Source organism: Hemiscyllium ocellatum, chromosome 42, assembly GCF_020745735.1.
Source record: "Hemiscyllium ocellatum isolate sHemOce1 chromosome 42, sHemOce1.pat.X.cur, whole genome shotgun sequence".
NCBI classification, from domain to species: domain Eukaryota; kingdom Metazoa; phylum Chordata; class Chondrichthyes; order Orectolobiformes; family Hemiscylliidae; genus Hemiscyllium; species Hemiscyllium ocellatum.
The window spans coordinates 11,320,325-11,334,722 of record NC_083442.1 but is presented as its reverse complement, the minus strand read 5'-3'; the positions used below and the strand labels follow the sequence as shown (position 1 = coordinate 11,334,722).

Sequence of the window (14,398 nt, the reverse complement as noted above, 5' to 3'; positions counted from 1 at the left end):
AGATTCCTGGGAGGAACTATTGGAGGTTGTACCTGACGAGTATCAACAATATCTCAGATAGCAATATTTCAAAATAAAAGATGATATGCAAAGCCTGAACTGCAATATCCTGTGACTACAGAGATAATGAAGGACCATTATCTCTATAGTCATACCCTATAGTCATAACACATTTAAGTAGCAAATAAACTCATTGCTTTTTGAACTTAAAAAAACTTGGTTTGATTAACCCCTTTGAAGACATAAATACATTTGGGTTGGATAAAAACGTCCACAAGGCAAGGGATGTTTTCTAAATTAACCATGCTAAACAATGGAGGGAGGGGTTGAGTAAAGAACAGGAGACAGTACCTCCTCAACAAATAACCTGCTCCTTGTGCATATGTCTATATGTTTATCATAATGAAACACATCCCCCAACACTAGCATATGCACATTCAACACATACAGGCCAGGTGATGCAATTAGTTTTTAATGTCCATTTTTACCTTTTGCCTAGAACTAACTTTCTTTCAACTCGTATTATGTCCACAGTTTGGGACACAACCCATAATCAGAACAGAATTGTAATGACATGGGCACCCTTGTGTGGGAACCAGTCATTAACTTGTGTCAAGGATGTTTCCTCTTATGAGAAAATGTATGACAATGTATAAACCCTTTAAGTGGAGGTGAGGAGAGATATTTTCTCACTGAAGGCAGTGAAAGTGAAGGTGCACGTTGATTGACTCTTGGTAAGTAAGGAGGGAATATGGAATAAATCAGAACTATCATGGCCTTATTGACTGGCACAGCAGATTCCAATAGCTGACTCCTGCCCCTTGTTTGTATGTTCATGTGCTGGAGATCTCCAATAAAAACAAAAGTGCTAGAGACATTTAGCATATCTGGCACCATTTGTGAAGAGAGAAAGAACAGTACTAATATTTCCAATCCAGTGTATTGGAACTGTCTAAACATATCTCAGACTTACTCTCAGTCTGTTACTGCACCCAGCTCCCACTAAGGCTCTTTCTATAACAGTCTCACTATTGACTGCAACATCTTTCCACACTCACTGTCACCCTCCCCACCCCTGACATCAGTGGGTGGCATGGTGGCACAGTGGTTAGGACTGCTGCCTCACAGCGCCAGAGACCCGGGTTCAATCCCTGCCTCAGGCGACTGTGGAGTGTGTGGAGTTTGCATGTTCTCCCTGTGTCTGTGCGGGGTTTCCTCCGGTGCTCTGGTTTCCTCCCACAGTCCAAAGATGTGTGGGTCAGGTGAATTGGCCATGCAAAATTGCCCCTAGTGTTAGGTAAGGGGTAAATGTATGTATGGGTGGGCGGCGGGTCGGTATGGACTTGATGGGCCGGAGGGCCTGTTTCCACACTAATCTAATCATTAACCCCTGCATTCCCTCTGTACTGCCTATTCTCCTTCATGCAGCTACAGGTAAGCATAAAAGCTAAGGTTACAAAAAATTCACTTAGAGTCTCAAACAATTGAAGTTTTGACAAGTTGGGTTAAACAGGCCAACAGTAATAGCCGTGCCACCACTTCCATCTGTGCCTGTCTCTCATTCTAAGAGGGAAACAGTTCACAGTAGGGTGGAAAGCATCAAGGGAATTGTTGGGCTGCCCAATATCCAGTTGCTCGCTTCTCCTGACCCTGATCCAAGCCCCTGGACTGGTATCGGGGATTACCCTTGACTGACTGTGCTGGCAGCCCCTGAGTGAAGGCTAACTCCCTTCTCTTGACTGAAAGCTGCAGGCCATTATGACAAGCTTCGTGGCTTGGTGTCTGTGCTAAATAGCACAGCAAAACAGAAATACCGTGAGCCTGCTTCCTCTCATTGGTGAGGGGAAATGTCCAAAGAAAATGAGAGGCCAAGGTACTGAGGGTATCAAGGTAGACACACAGTGAGTGAGTGTTATGACAGTAGGTGAACATCCTGGAGTTACCACCTGGTTCAGTCCACGAGCCGGGTGTGTCTCCCTGTGCACACAGTATCCTTGCTTTAGGATTTCAATGAGAGCTGCCAGTGCAGCCTGAGGGGCAGCACTGAAGTATAGAAACATCCTGTAAGTACACTGATGATTTTCTGGGAGGGTTTTTCTTGGAGACTATCACTTGCCAGATGCCAATACCTGTGGACAAGCAGTTTGTGTGGCAGTACCCATGGATCATGTCCTGCCACGTTGGTGCCTGGTGTCCAACATGGAGGTCCTTTTGAGTGAGTAGCGAGCTGAATACGCCAGATACCCTCTCTGATTTCCATATCAAGAATTTGTGACGTCCAGCTTGTTTGGCACATTCAGTCAATAGGAATCTGAATATTACTGAGGAGAGCTGTATCATTAATAAGGTGCTTTACAAACTAGAATCCTCCTTTCATTAGCAACTTGCTGCTACTTCACTGTGCAGCAACTGGCATGAACGATGCAGCAAGTTGCTCCTGACATCAAGAAAGACCTTACCAGCCTTCTTTCACAACTCGGTCACAACCTCACCTCACAAAAGTCCACCATTGTGTTTGTACTTCATATTATATCACATTTAATTCACTCACCTGTCCAATTGTGCATGTCTTCCTCTTTATTTCAAAGATGTCTGAAATTCAAATAACAATGTAATTGGGCTCATATGCTTGATCAATATATCTCCTTTCCAGAACAAACTTTCTTATTTATTGATAAACATTGTTTTCATGTTGTGAAATAGTTTAATGGCTTCAACCTTTACAGACCATTTGATCCAATTGACCTGTGCCACATAATTGATTTCTCATTGGTTTTTGCTATGGGACATTAATTCCATTCCTAAGGGTGGACATTCTCACACACATCCCAAAAGCTTTTGGATGAGTGCAGGTTTTAACTTGTCTGGTACATTTTCATGCAGCTACAGGTTACAAAAAATTCACTTAGAGTCTCAAACAATTGAAGTTATGCCAAGTTGGGGTTAAAGCTGCAGAATTTGATCCATAGTTTGATAATTCCGTAAATTGTGGTACGAAAATATGTTTTGTTTCCGTATTAATGCTACTTCTTTTCTGCAGAACCAATCATCACAATCGTAGCTGTAGTATGTGTGGTCATACCAATTTGCATTGTTGGGGTTTACTTAATCAGAAGAAAACAACAAATGGCCAAAGGTAAGTAAGAACTTTAAATTGTTGAATTCAAATTCAGAAAATTGTAATTGAGTGCAAACTCCTCATAGCAATTTTTAACTTTGTCTTTCCAATCTCATACATGTCTTGTGACAAACTCTCAACAACAGGACTGAGGTATGAATGGGCTTTTCTCAGTTTTTGGGCAAATTTGTGTCAACTTCTGCTCATTTAATGAAACATTCATAGTTTCTTCTTTTCTTTTAATAACTATAGCAATAATAGTGCTCAACTAACACAGGAAAATGAATGTAAGTGACTTGAATTATTCTCCACCTCTATCAAGTCTGTTTTTAATCAGAGTTGAAACTAAAATCACGTGATGTGTAACCATTCTTCTGTCTAGGTGTTGCATACGCAGTGGTTCCCAGAAGGGAAAATTCGGATGAAAATGAAATTGTTGCCTACGCAGTGACAGAGGTTCCAGCACCACCAAGCCAGTCAAAGCCTGACAAAGGGAAGGAGAAAATCCACACAACCTCTGCTTCCACAGAGCATGTGTATTGTTTGATCAAAGAGCCAGCAGTTAAAGGGTAAACAGCTAGCCATATTTACTGACAAAACTGACAGCAGGGAAGTTTATGGAGGATCAGAAAATGGTTTAAATTGTGTGGAAGCCCATACTGGCAGATGGGTTCTTCTCCACCATGACAAATGATTAGGAGATGCCGATGTTGGACTGTGGTGGACAAAGTTACCAATCACACAACACCAGGTTATAATGCAACAGGTTTAATTGGAAGCACTAGCTTTTGGAGCTGCTAAAGATGTGCGGGTTAGATGGATTGCTCACAGTGTCCAACGGTGTGCAGGCTAGGTGGATTAGCCATGGGAAATGTAGGGTTACAGGGCTAGGATGGGTCTGGGTGGGGTACTCTGCGGACTCAATGGGTCAAATGGTCTGCTTCCACACAGTAAGGATTCTACTGTATTCCACTTCCTTTGAAACCCTGCATTATTTAAATCACTGTTCATCAGCCTGTACAGCTGGGTTACAGGGTAGGGATCCCTCTACACTCTATTAAAAAGATTTCTCAACTTCAAACTCAGTGGAGCTAGGACATCTTCACTTCTCACACTTCACAGCCTGTTTGAGTCAAAGTGTCAGTTTAGCTGCTGCTCTTTACATTACTACATAGGATCACCCAGGATAGATGGCACAGGTCATTCAGCCCAACCAGTCCAAATTGGTGTTTATGCTTCCCTTAAGTGTCTGCCCATTTTCCATCATCAAAATCCACAAGAGTAACCATCTCTCTTCTCTCTTCTAAATTGTCTAACCTCTCATTTCATGTATCTAAACTATTCACTTTAATAAGAAGAATATGGGCCAAGTGCAGGGAAATGGAGTTAATGTTGATGGACGTTTTGGTCAGCATGGACCCCTTTGGCCAAAGGGCCTGTCTTCATGCTGTAGGACTTGATGACTCCATGACTCTAAGGAGGTAAACAGATTTTTAAATAGTAATGGGCTGAAGGATTGTGCAAAGCAATCCTTATGTTTTTATGATGTTCTTATGTCCCTTGTTGCCCAATGTGTGACATTCTTGATGAAGGGCTTTTGCCCAAAATGTCGATTTCGCTGCACTTTGGATGCTGCCTGAACTGCTGTGCTCTTCCAGCACCACTAATCCAGAATCTGGTTTCCATCATCTGCAGTCATTGTTTTTACCTTTGTGACATACCAGCCTAGGCCTAAAGGCGCCCAGGTCTTTCAGTATGCCGTATGCATTATGAGGAGCTTTGGCACCCAGTGTAAGAAAATGTTTGTTTGGTTGACATTTCTGGTAACCTGTGTTGAGAGTGTGTTGCTAGAAAAGCTGGTCAAGCAGCATCCGAGGACCGGAAAATCGACATTCCGGGCTGGAGCCCTTCATCAGGCCTCGACTGGTATTGGACAACAAGGGATATAAGAATATCATAGAACATAGAACATAGAACAATATAGCACAGAACAGGCCCTTCGGCCCACGATGTTGTGCCGAACATTTCTCCTAGCTTAAGCACTTATCCATGTACCTATCCAATTACCGCTTAAAGGTCACCAACGATTCTGACTCTGCCACTCCCACAGGCAGCCCATTCCATGTCCCCACCACTCCCTGGGTAAAGAACCTACCCCTGACATCTCCCATATACCTTTCACCCTACACCTTAAATTTATGTCCCCTTGTAACACTCTGTTGTACCCGGGGAAAAAGTCTCTGACTGTCTACTCTATCTATTCCCCTGATCATCTTATAAACCTCGATCAAGTCACCCCTCATCCTTCGCCGTTCCAATGAGAAAAGGCCTAGCACTCTCAACCTATCCTCGTACAACCTAGTCTCCATTCCAGGCAACAGCCTGGTAAATCTCCTCTGCACCCTCTCCAAAGCTACCACATCTTTCCTAAAGTGAGGCGACCAGAACTGCACACAGTACTCCAAATGTGCCTTACCAAGGTCCTGTACAGCTGCAACATCACCTCACGACTCTTGAATTCAATCCCTCTGCTAATGAACGCTAATACACTATAGACCTTTTTACAAGCTCTATCCACCTGAGTGGCAACTTTCAAAGAGCTATGAACATAGACCCCAAGATCTCTCTGCTCCTCCACCTTACTAAGAACCCTACCGTTAACCCCGTATTCCGCATTCTTATTTGTCCTTCCAAAATGGACAACCTCACACTTCAATTCCATCTGCCACTCCTCAGCCCATCTCTGCATCATATCTAAGTCCCTTTGCAGCTGACAACAGCCCTCCTCACTATCCACAACTCCACCTATCTTCCTATCATCTGCAAATTTACTGACCCACCCTTCGACTCCCTCTTCCAAGTTATTTATAAAAATTACAAACAGCAGAGGACCCAGAACTGATCCCTGAGGAACTCCACTTGTAACTGGGCTCCAGGCTGAATATTTACTACCACTCTCTGACTTCGACTGGTTAGCCAGTTCTCTATCCAATTGGCCAAATTTCCCTCTATCCCATGCCTCCTGACTTTCTGCATAAACCTACCATGGGGAACCTTATCAAATGCCTTACTAAAATCCATGTACACTACATCCACTGCTCTATCCTCATCCACATGCTTGGTCACCTCCTCAAAGAATTCAATAAGACTTGTAAGGCAAGACCTACCCCTCACAAATCCGTGCTGGCTGTCCCTTATCAAGCAGTGTCTTTCCAGATACTCATAAATCCTATCCCTCAGTACCCTTTCCATTACTTTGCCTACCACCGAAGTAAGACTAACTGGCCTGTAATTCCTGGGGTTATCCCTATTCCCTCTTTTGAACAGGGGCACAACATTTGCCACTCTCCAGTCCTGTGGTACCACCCCTGTTGACAGTGAAGATGAAAAGATCATTGCCAACAGCTCTGCAATTTCCTCTCTTGCTTCCCACATAATCCGTCAGGCCCGGGGGGACTTGTTTATCCTCAAGTTTTTCAAAATGCCCAACACATCTTCCTTCCTAACAAGTATCTCCTCTAGCTTACCAGTCCGTTTCATCCTCTCCTCTTCAACAATATGGCCCCTCTCATTTGTAAATACTGAAGAAAAGTTCTCATTCAAGACCTCTCCTATCTCTTCCGACTCAATACACAGTCTCCCACTACTGTCCTTGATCAGACCTACCCTCGTTCTCGTCATTCTCAAGTTTCTCACATATGGATAAAAGGCTTTGGGGTTATCCTTGATTCTACTCGCCAAAGATATTTCATGCCCTCTCTTAGCTCTCCTAATCTCTTTCTTCAGCTCCCTCCTGGCTATCCTGTATCCCTCCAACGCTCTGTCTGAACCTTGTTTCCTCAACCTTATGTAAGCCTCCTTCTTCCTCTTTACTAGAAATTCAACCTCCCTCATCAACCAAGGTTCCCTCACACGACCATCTCTTTCCTGCCTGACAGGTACATACATATCAAGGACACGTTGTATCTGTTCCTTGAAAATGTTCCACATTTCAATGACACCTTTCCCTGACAGCCTATGCTCCCAACTTATGCTCCTCAGATCCTGATTTGCAGCATCGTATTTACCCTTCCCCCAATTGTTAAAACCTGCCCTATTGCACGCACCTATCTCTCTCCATAACCAAGGTCACAGAATTGTGGTCACCATCACCAAAATGTTCACCCACTAACAAGCCCATCACTTGTCCCGGTTCGTTACTGAGCACCAAATCCAATATGGCCTCCCTCTGGTCGGACAATCTACATACTGAGTTAGAAAAACTTCCTGGACACACTGCACAAACACTGCACTGTCCAATCTACTTGATCTAAAGAGCTTCCAATCAATATTTGGGAAGTTGAAATCGCCCATGACTACTACCCTGTGGTTTCTGCATCTTTCCAAAATCTGTTTCCCAATCTGTTTCTCCACATCTCGGCTGCTATTGGGCGGCCTATAGTAAACACCCAACAAGGTGACTGCTCCTTTCCTATTTCTGACTTCAGTCCATACTACCTCCAAAGGCAGATCCCCCTCGAACTGCCTTTCTGCAGCCATTATACCATTTCTAATCAGCAACATCACACCCCCTCCTTTTCTACCACCCTCCCTAATCTTACTGAAACATCTGTAACCAAGAACCTCCAACAACCATTCCTGTCCCTCCTCTATCCACGTTTCCGTGATGGCCACAACATCGTAGTTCCAAGTACCAATCCACGCCTTAAGTTCACCCACCTTATTTCTGATACTCCTTGCGTTGAAGTATACACACTTGAACCCATCACTGTGTCCGCAAGTATTCCCTGTCAGTGCTACCTTTTCCATAGCCTCCCTACATTCTTGGACATCCTGAAAAACAGCTAACCTACTTGCTGGACTACAAGTCCAGATCCCATCCCCCTGCCAAATTAGTTTAAACCCCCCCGAAGAGTGCTAACAAACCTACCCCCCAGGATATTGGTGCCCTTCTGGTTCAGGTGCAACCCATCCCACTTGTACAGGCCCCACTTTCCCCAGAATGCAGTCCAATTGTCCAAACACCTGAAGCCCTCCCTCCTACACCATCCTTGCAGCCATGTGTTCAATTGCACTCTCTCCTTATTCCTTGCCTCACTGTCACGTGGCACCGGCAACAACCCAGAGATGATGACTCTGTCTGCCCTAGCTTTTAGCTTCCAGCCTAACTCCCTGAGCTCCTGAATGACCTCCCCACCCCTCTTCCTACCTATGTCGTTGGTGCCAATGTGCACCACGACTTCTGGCTGCACACCCTCCCCCTTAAGGATTCTGAAGACACAGTCCGAGACATCTCGGACCTTGGCACCCGGGAGGCAACAAACCAACTGAGAATCTCGCCCATGCCCACAGTACCTTAACTTGGCATAAAGAGCTTGAGGGGTCTTGGGAGCTGGATGGGGACAGAGCTGGTATGAGAGGAAATGGTAGGTGATTGGATTGAGGCATAAGGAACACGTGTGTAGGTTGAAGGAGTGAGACAGCATGAGTGCTAGAAAACCTTTCTGTTTTTATTATAAGTGGGACAAAGTCCCTTTCACTCTCTATTCAACACTCTGAAGGGACTGCTTCCTCCTTGGTACCTGGTTAACAGCTCCATCACTCCCAAATGGAGTTCTCCTTATTACCCAAGCACATCAATCCTTTTGCATCCTCCTTTCTCACAGTCTAAGAGCACAAACACTCCTCCCAAATAAAACAGTGATTTAGTTGTATTTGTTTCAATTTTATACAAGGCATTTGTTGCTCATGATGTGGTCTCCTCTACATTATGAGACTGAGACCTTCATGCAATCCACAAGCTTGACCACAAGCTCCCATTTGCCTGTCATTTTAATTGTCTACCTTTCTCCCAGTCTGACCACTCTGTCCATAACCTGCCATAGTGTTTCAATGAAGCTCAATGCATGCTCCTCGTCTTTCATCAGGTGCTTCACAGCTGTCAGACTCAACAGGAAGTTTAAACATTTTAGATCCTAACCTCTGTCCTCATTTCATTTTTGTGTTTTATTTTGCTAGTTTGTAGTTAACTGTTAAAACCTTTACTTTGTGATCAGACGGCTGCTTTCCTGCCATTCACAACTCTTCCAGATAAATCTTTTATTTAATTACTTGTCCAACACCACTTCCTTTGGCTTCCCCCCTCCCTTAACTTCCACCCTAAGACACAGCATCCCTTTCTTCCTTCTTCCCACCATCCTCAGTACATACACCCGCCATCAATCCGTCAAAATCTTTCACATTTCTAGAGATAGCCAGCCGAAGAGAAAGAGAGAGAGAAACAGGGAGACAGAGAGAGACAGAGAGAGAGAAACAGAGACAGAGAGAGAGCAACAGAGAGACATAAACAGACAGACAGACAGAGACAGAGACAGAGACAGAGAGAGAGAGAGAGAGACAGAGACAGAGACAGAGAGAGAGTGACAGAGAGACAGAGACAGACAGACAGAGAGAGAGAGAGAGAGACAGACAGAGACAGAGAAACAGAGAGAGAGAAAGAGAAAGAGAGAGACAAAACAACAAAGAGGATATTGCATAATCAGCTCTCCACATACTTTAACTAAACAAGAACTGCGGCTTGTTGTTTAACATTGTCTAAGTCTATGTGTCTTCATGTTTCATTTTGTGTTTTCATAGAGCTAGAGACAAGACTGAAATTCAGGAAGTGGAAAGTAAGTAGTTTAGATCTTAGAATCTAATCACACTCTGTAAACATTCTAAAGTTTAATGGAATGAAACATCTCCCAGGTGTCCATGGTTTGTTGTGAATCTCATTAAACATGCGATCTCCTCACATCTAGGCAAAGATGACAGGAACCATGGGGCCTCTGCACCCATCGAACTCAACAACTGGTCACTGCTCAACCAAGGAGATCCAATGGCTTTACCGACTGACCCGACGTACTCTTTGATTGGCAGCCCAGGGGAAGAGAGTCTCAGACATCCAGTACCACAATCTGACATGAAGGCAAATGACCCAAATCATGGCCTGTTAAAAATGGAGGAAAATCCGATTTATTCTAAATAGAGGAAACCATGCCACAGTTGACTAACTGGAGAATTTCATGTTTAAATTCATAGTGGTGCATGTTTTTCACAAATATTTAAATATCTTAGACTTATCATATTCAGGAACAGGTAGTGAATATTTTCCCACAGCAGGTACCTGAAAGGGGAGGACTGTTGCTGTGTGGTGGGATGGATGCAATTAGCTATTGCTGCACCATTTCTCCTGGCTCATATTATGGGTATAAGAGAAATCCGATATCAAGATAAAGTTTTTGTGATCAAATTGTCAGCACCTCTGGGCTGACCCACAATCAGACTTTAGAGGTCCATCTGGCAGAGTCTAGTAGTAAAGGGTCTAACACTTATTGTACGACGTAAGTAGAAGATTGGCTTTACTCTGAACCTTGCCATAGTCTGGGAAGTGAGCTCCGAAATGATTATATCCTGTCCCCTCCCTTGAGTTGCTCCATCCTCTTGTGATTGATGTTCTGTGCTTGTTGTGATGACTAGAACTCACAAACTGGGACTGAAACTAGGGTCAGGAATTTTCCTCTTTCCTTCCTGGAGGCTGGGAAGCCAGATAATGGATATACCCACCAACTCCAAAATGATGAGGCCGCCTGGAGTGCCGGATTAATGATCACTTTAGGAACCTAATTCCATATGAAATACCATTACTTCAGCTCCAGGCAAGGTGATTCTGAGATTGTTGAGCTGACTGGTGAACAGGTCCAGGAAGGTCAGCTTGTTGAGGTGGGTTGACAGGGGAAACAGTCCTTGATTTGTGCAGGTCCAAGGGGCTCAACCCAGGGTGCTTGACTCTTGACTGCTGAGCCTCCTCACTGCCCTCTCTGGTGACCCACCTCTTCCCATGAACTCCAACCCCATAGAGCCCCCTTCCCCCCAACCCTCCCCTGCACAAATAACACATCTCGCTCATTCTGTTCCTCCACCTGAGGGTCCAGCAGAAACCACTGTCCCAGCGTCTGCTGGGACTCCCTGCTTCAGCTTTGTAATTTTAGTAGATAACCAATCAGAAGCTTGATTGATGTGTGACCTGTGAGTCTTTCTGAACGAAATAGGCTGTGGGTGAACCCTTATGTTTCAACTCACCATCCACCTGACTCAGCTTAATTGGCCAAATGTAGTTTGTGGTGCAGCAAGATCCAATTTTTAGCCTCCGTTGTCAGGAACGAGGGGACCCAGAGCTGGTGCAGAGTAGGTTTGACACAAAGCCAATTCTACTCAGCACAAGCCGTATTAACACTTAGCACAGTGCACGCTAAAACATGCAGATAAAAAAAACCTGAAGATACAGGAGTTCTGAAACAAAGAAAAACAGAAACAATGATGTTCAGAGTGGTTTACCTTCATCACCTGACCTTTCTATGACAGTAATCCTTTGTTGATGCTAGCTTTAACACCATATCCTTTCACCTTTCCATCTGAGACTGTCTAGATCTCTAGAGTGTAGTCTTTTCTGTCTTGTAACATCGAGTTGTGAAAGATGCTCCGCCCAGCTTTGCCTGACCCTCAGGCTAACACAGCACCTCATTCACTGTGGGAGTGACAGAGAGGGAGCCTGTAATGAAGGCTGGTCCATGAAATGGGTAATCATCCTGATATTGCTGGAGTGCTGTTTAGAATTAGTAGCGATGAGCATGTCTTGTTGATGCCTGAGGAATGTGGAGCATGAGTTTAGAGATTCACGCGAAACTTCACAGGCTGAAAATGTGTATCAGGAAATTTGAGTGACAATCGAGTGCACAATACAGGTTAACAGGGAGATACTGAGGGAGTGCTGCAGTGTCAAAGGGGCTGTCTTTGGATGAAACATTAAAGCTAGGACCCCTCTCATCTGTCTGTTAGCCTTTAAGTGTGCTTTGGCTTCAGAGTCCTTATTTCAAGGTCAATATTTTACTTGTTATTATCACAATACTATTCAGAGAAGCTTGCTGTGTGCAGATTGGCTGCTATTTCCTCTATTTTAAAGTTTCTTCACTCACTGTAATACATACTGAAACCTTCCGTGGTTATGAAAGACTCTCTATGACTGCAAACTGTCTTTCTGTCCATCCATCCATTTTCGGGAAAGGGGCAACAAACAGAATTCAAATGGAAACTGACCCCTGCCGGGGCAAGTGTGTTTTCATCAACTGTAGCATAGAATCTGTTTGAAGAGATCGACCTCACTAACACAGGATGGATCTGGAGGATCCCACAGAGGGACAAAAGTATCCATTACACATCCAGGGCTGAAATTGATCTTTACCAAATGGACTTTGATTGGAATGGAAATTTGGCACAGCCTGAAACTGGCCACTGATTAACTGTGAGCTTCACGCAACTGACAAAGACCAATTTAATTTCCACCATACCCATACCGGGGACTCTGGAACAAGGCATGCTGCTGTGTGATATGCAAATATAACTTCAGCATTAAATCATTCAATAAAAATTGCTTTAAAAATCTAAATGGTGATCAGAGTAATTACTCGAGCAGTGATTTTATGCTAAGCTGATTGAATAAGTTAACCAATGCCTGTGACAATCATGACAGTAAGGCTTGGTATCTCTGGGGTTTGAGAAGATCATGACCAATCAGCACTGACCACTGCCCAAGTCCTCTCTCTCACTACAGATATAACACTGTTCCTGTTGTCATCCTTCCTTTGTTCACTTTCATCACTCTGATCCTCTGATCTTCTTCAAAAAGGGGAAGAAATGGCTTGGTGGTATTATTGCAGGACTATTAAACCAGAGATCCAGATAATGTTCTGGGTACCTTGGTTTGAGTGGTGGGATTAGGAGTCTAATGATGACCATGAATCCATTGTTGATTGTCATGGAAAAAAACCATCTGGCTCACTAACGTTCTTTAGGGAAGAAAACTACCATCCTTGCCTGGTCTGGCCTACATGTGACCCCAGACCCACAGCAATGTGGTTGAGGCTTCACTTAGGAATGAGTTATAAATGCTGGCCTAGTTGGCAATGCCCTCAACCTCTGAATGAATAAGGAAAAAGAAAAGATCCTAAAAGGCATCATGTCAAACTGTTCAGAATTAAATACCAATTTTCACTGTTCCACCCATCAGGCAAGCCTGTCTATATCATTCTGTCATCTAAAGCTTTCCTCCTCACCATTTATCACATCACCAATGTTCATGCCATAGGTGAATTTACTGATCATATCCCTACATTCATATGTAGATCATTAATGAACACAAAGCAACAAGAGACCAAACCCTACAGTACACCTCTGGACACAGGCTTCAGCCATCACCCCCCGTCATTAGCCAAGGGCTTTTAGCTTGCGAATGAACTAGTCTACCATACATGGCCTTGTCAAAAGCCTTTCTGAATCTAGAATAGCCACATAGTTCTAGCAGCAGCAGTGCGGCTCCAGGCAATGGCTGGGCCTGAGTACCTGTTGGCAGAGTTGAGGGTGTTCCAGATGCAGCGATCTTCCAGATACAGTGATGTTCCAGATGTGACGGTTTTAGTGGCTGCAGTGGTGTTCTGGATGAGACAGTGTTCTGGACACAGTGGTGTTCTGGATACAGTGGTGTTCTGGATGCGGTGGTGTTCCGGACACAGTGGTGTTTTGGATATGGTAGTGTTCCAGATGCGGTGGCGATCCGGAAGCAGTGGCGTTCCAGACGCGGTGGCATTCCAGACATGGTGGTGTTCCAGACGCGGTGGTGTTCCAGATGCCATGGTGCTCCAGATGCAGTGGTGTTCTGTATACAATGATGTTCCAGACACGGTGATGTTCCGGACATGGTGGTGTTCCGGATGTGGTGGTGTTCTGGATGTGGTGGTGTTCCGGGCGCATTGGTGTTCCAGATGCTGTCATGTTCCAGATGCGGTCGTGTTCCGGATGTGCTAGTGTTCTGAATGTGGTGGTATCCTGGATGCGGTGGTGTTCTGGACGCGGTGGTGTTCCAGAAGCGGTGGTGTTCCAGATGTGGTATTGTTCCAGCTCCAGTGGCATTCCGGACACTGTGCTGTTCCGGATGTAGTGGTGTTCCAGATGCGGTGGTGTTCTGTACGTGGTGGTGTTCTGGACATGGTTTGTTCCGGACGCAATGATGTTCCACATGTGGTGGTGTTCTGGACGTGGTGGTGTTCTGGACGCAGTGTTGTTCCGAATGCAGTGGTGTTCTGGATGTAATGATGTTCCAGATGCAATGGTGTTCCAGACGCAATGGTGTTCCAGACAGGTGGTGTTCCAGATGCGGTAGTGTCCTGGATGTGGTGGTGTTCCAGG

The 14,398-nt window shown here is 44.6% G+C and overlaps 1 protein-coding gene across 1 annotated transcript in view; it reads left to right on the top strand.

Moving 5' to 3' along the window:
• The window catches only part of LOC132834692 (uncharacterized), a 29,664-nt gene extending 17,113 nt beyond the window's left edge, over positions 1 to 12,551 (top strand). Inside the window, exons 5-8 of the mRNA XM_060853651.1 lie at positions 3,041 to 3,136; positions 3,501 to 3,687; positions 9,755 to 9,789; positions 9,919 to 12,551. Of these exons, the coding sequence (XP_060709634.1) occupies positions 3,041 to 3,136; positions 3,501 to 3,687; positions 9,755 to 9,789; positions 9,919 to 10,145 (545 nt within the window). The 3' untranslated portion in view covers positions 10,146 to 12,551. The remainder of the gene's footprint in view (positions 1 to 3,040; positions 3,137 to 3,500; positions 3,688 to 9,754; positions 9,790 to 9,918) is intronic.
• The last annotated feature ends 1,847 nt before the right edge of the window (positions 12,552 to 14,398 follow it).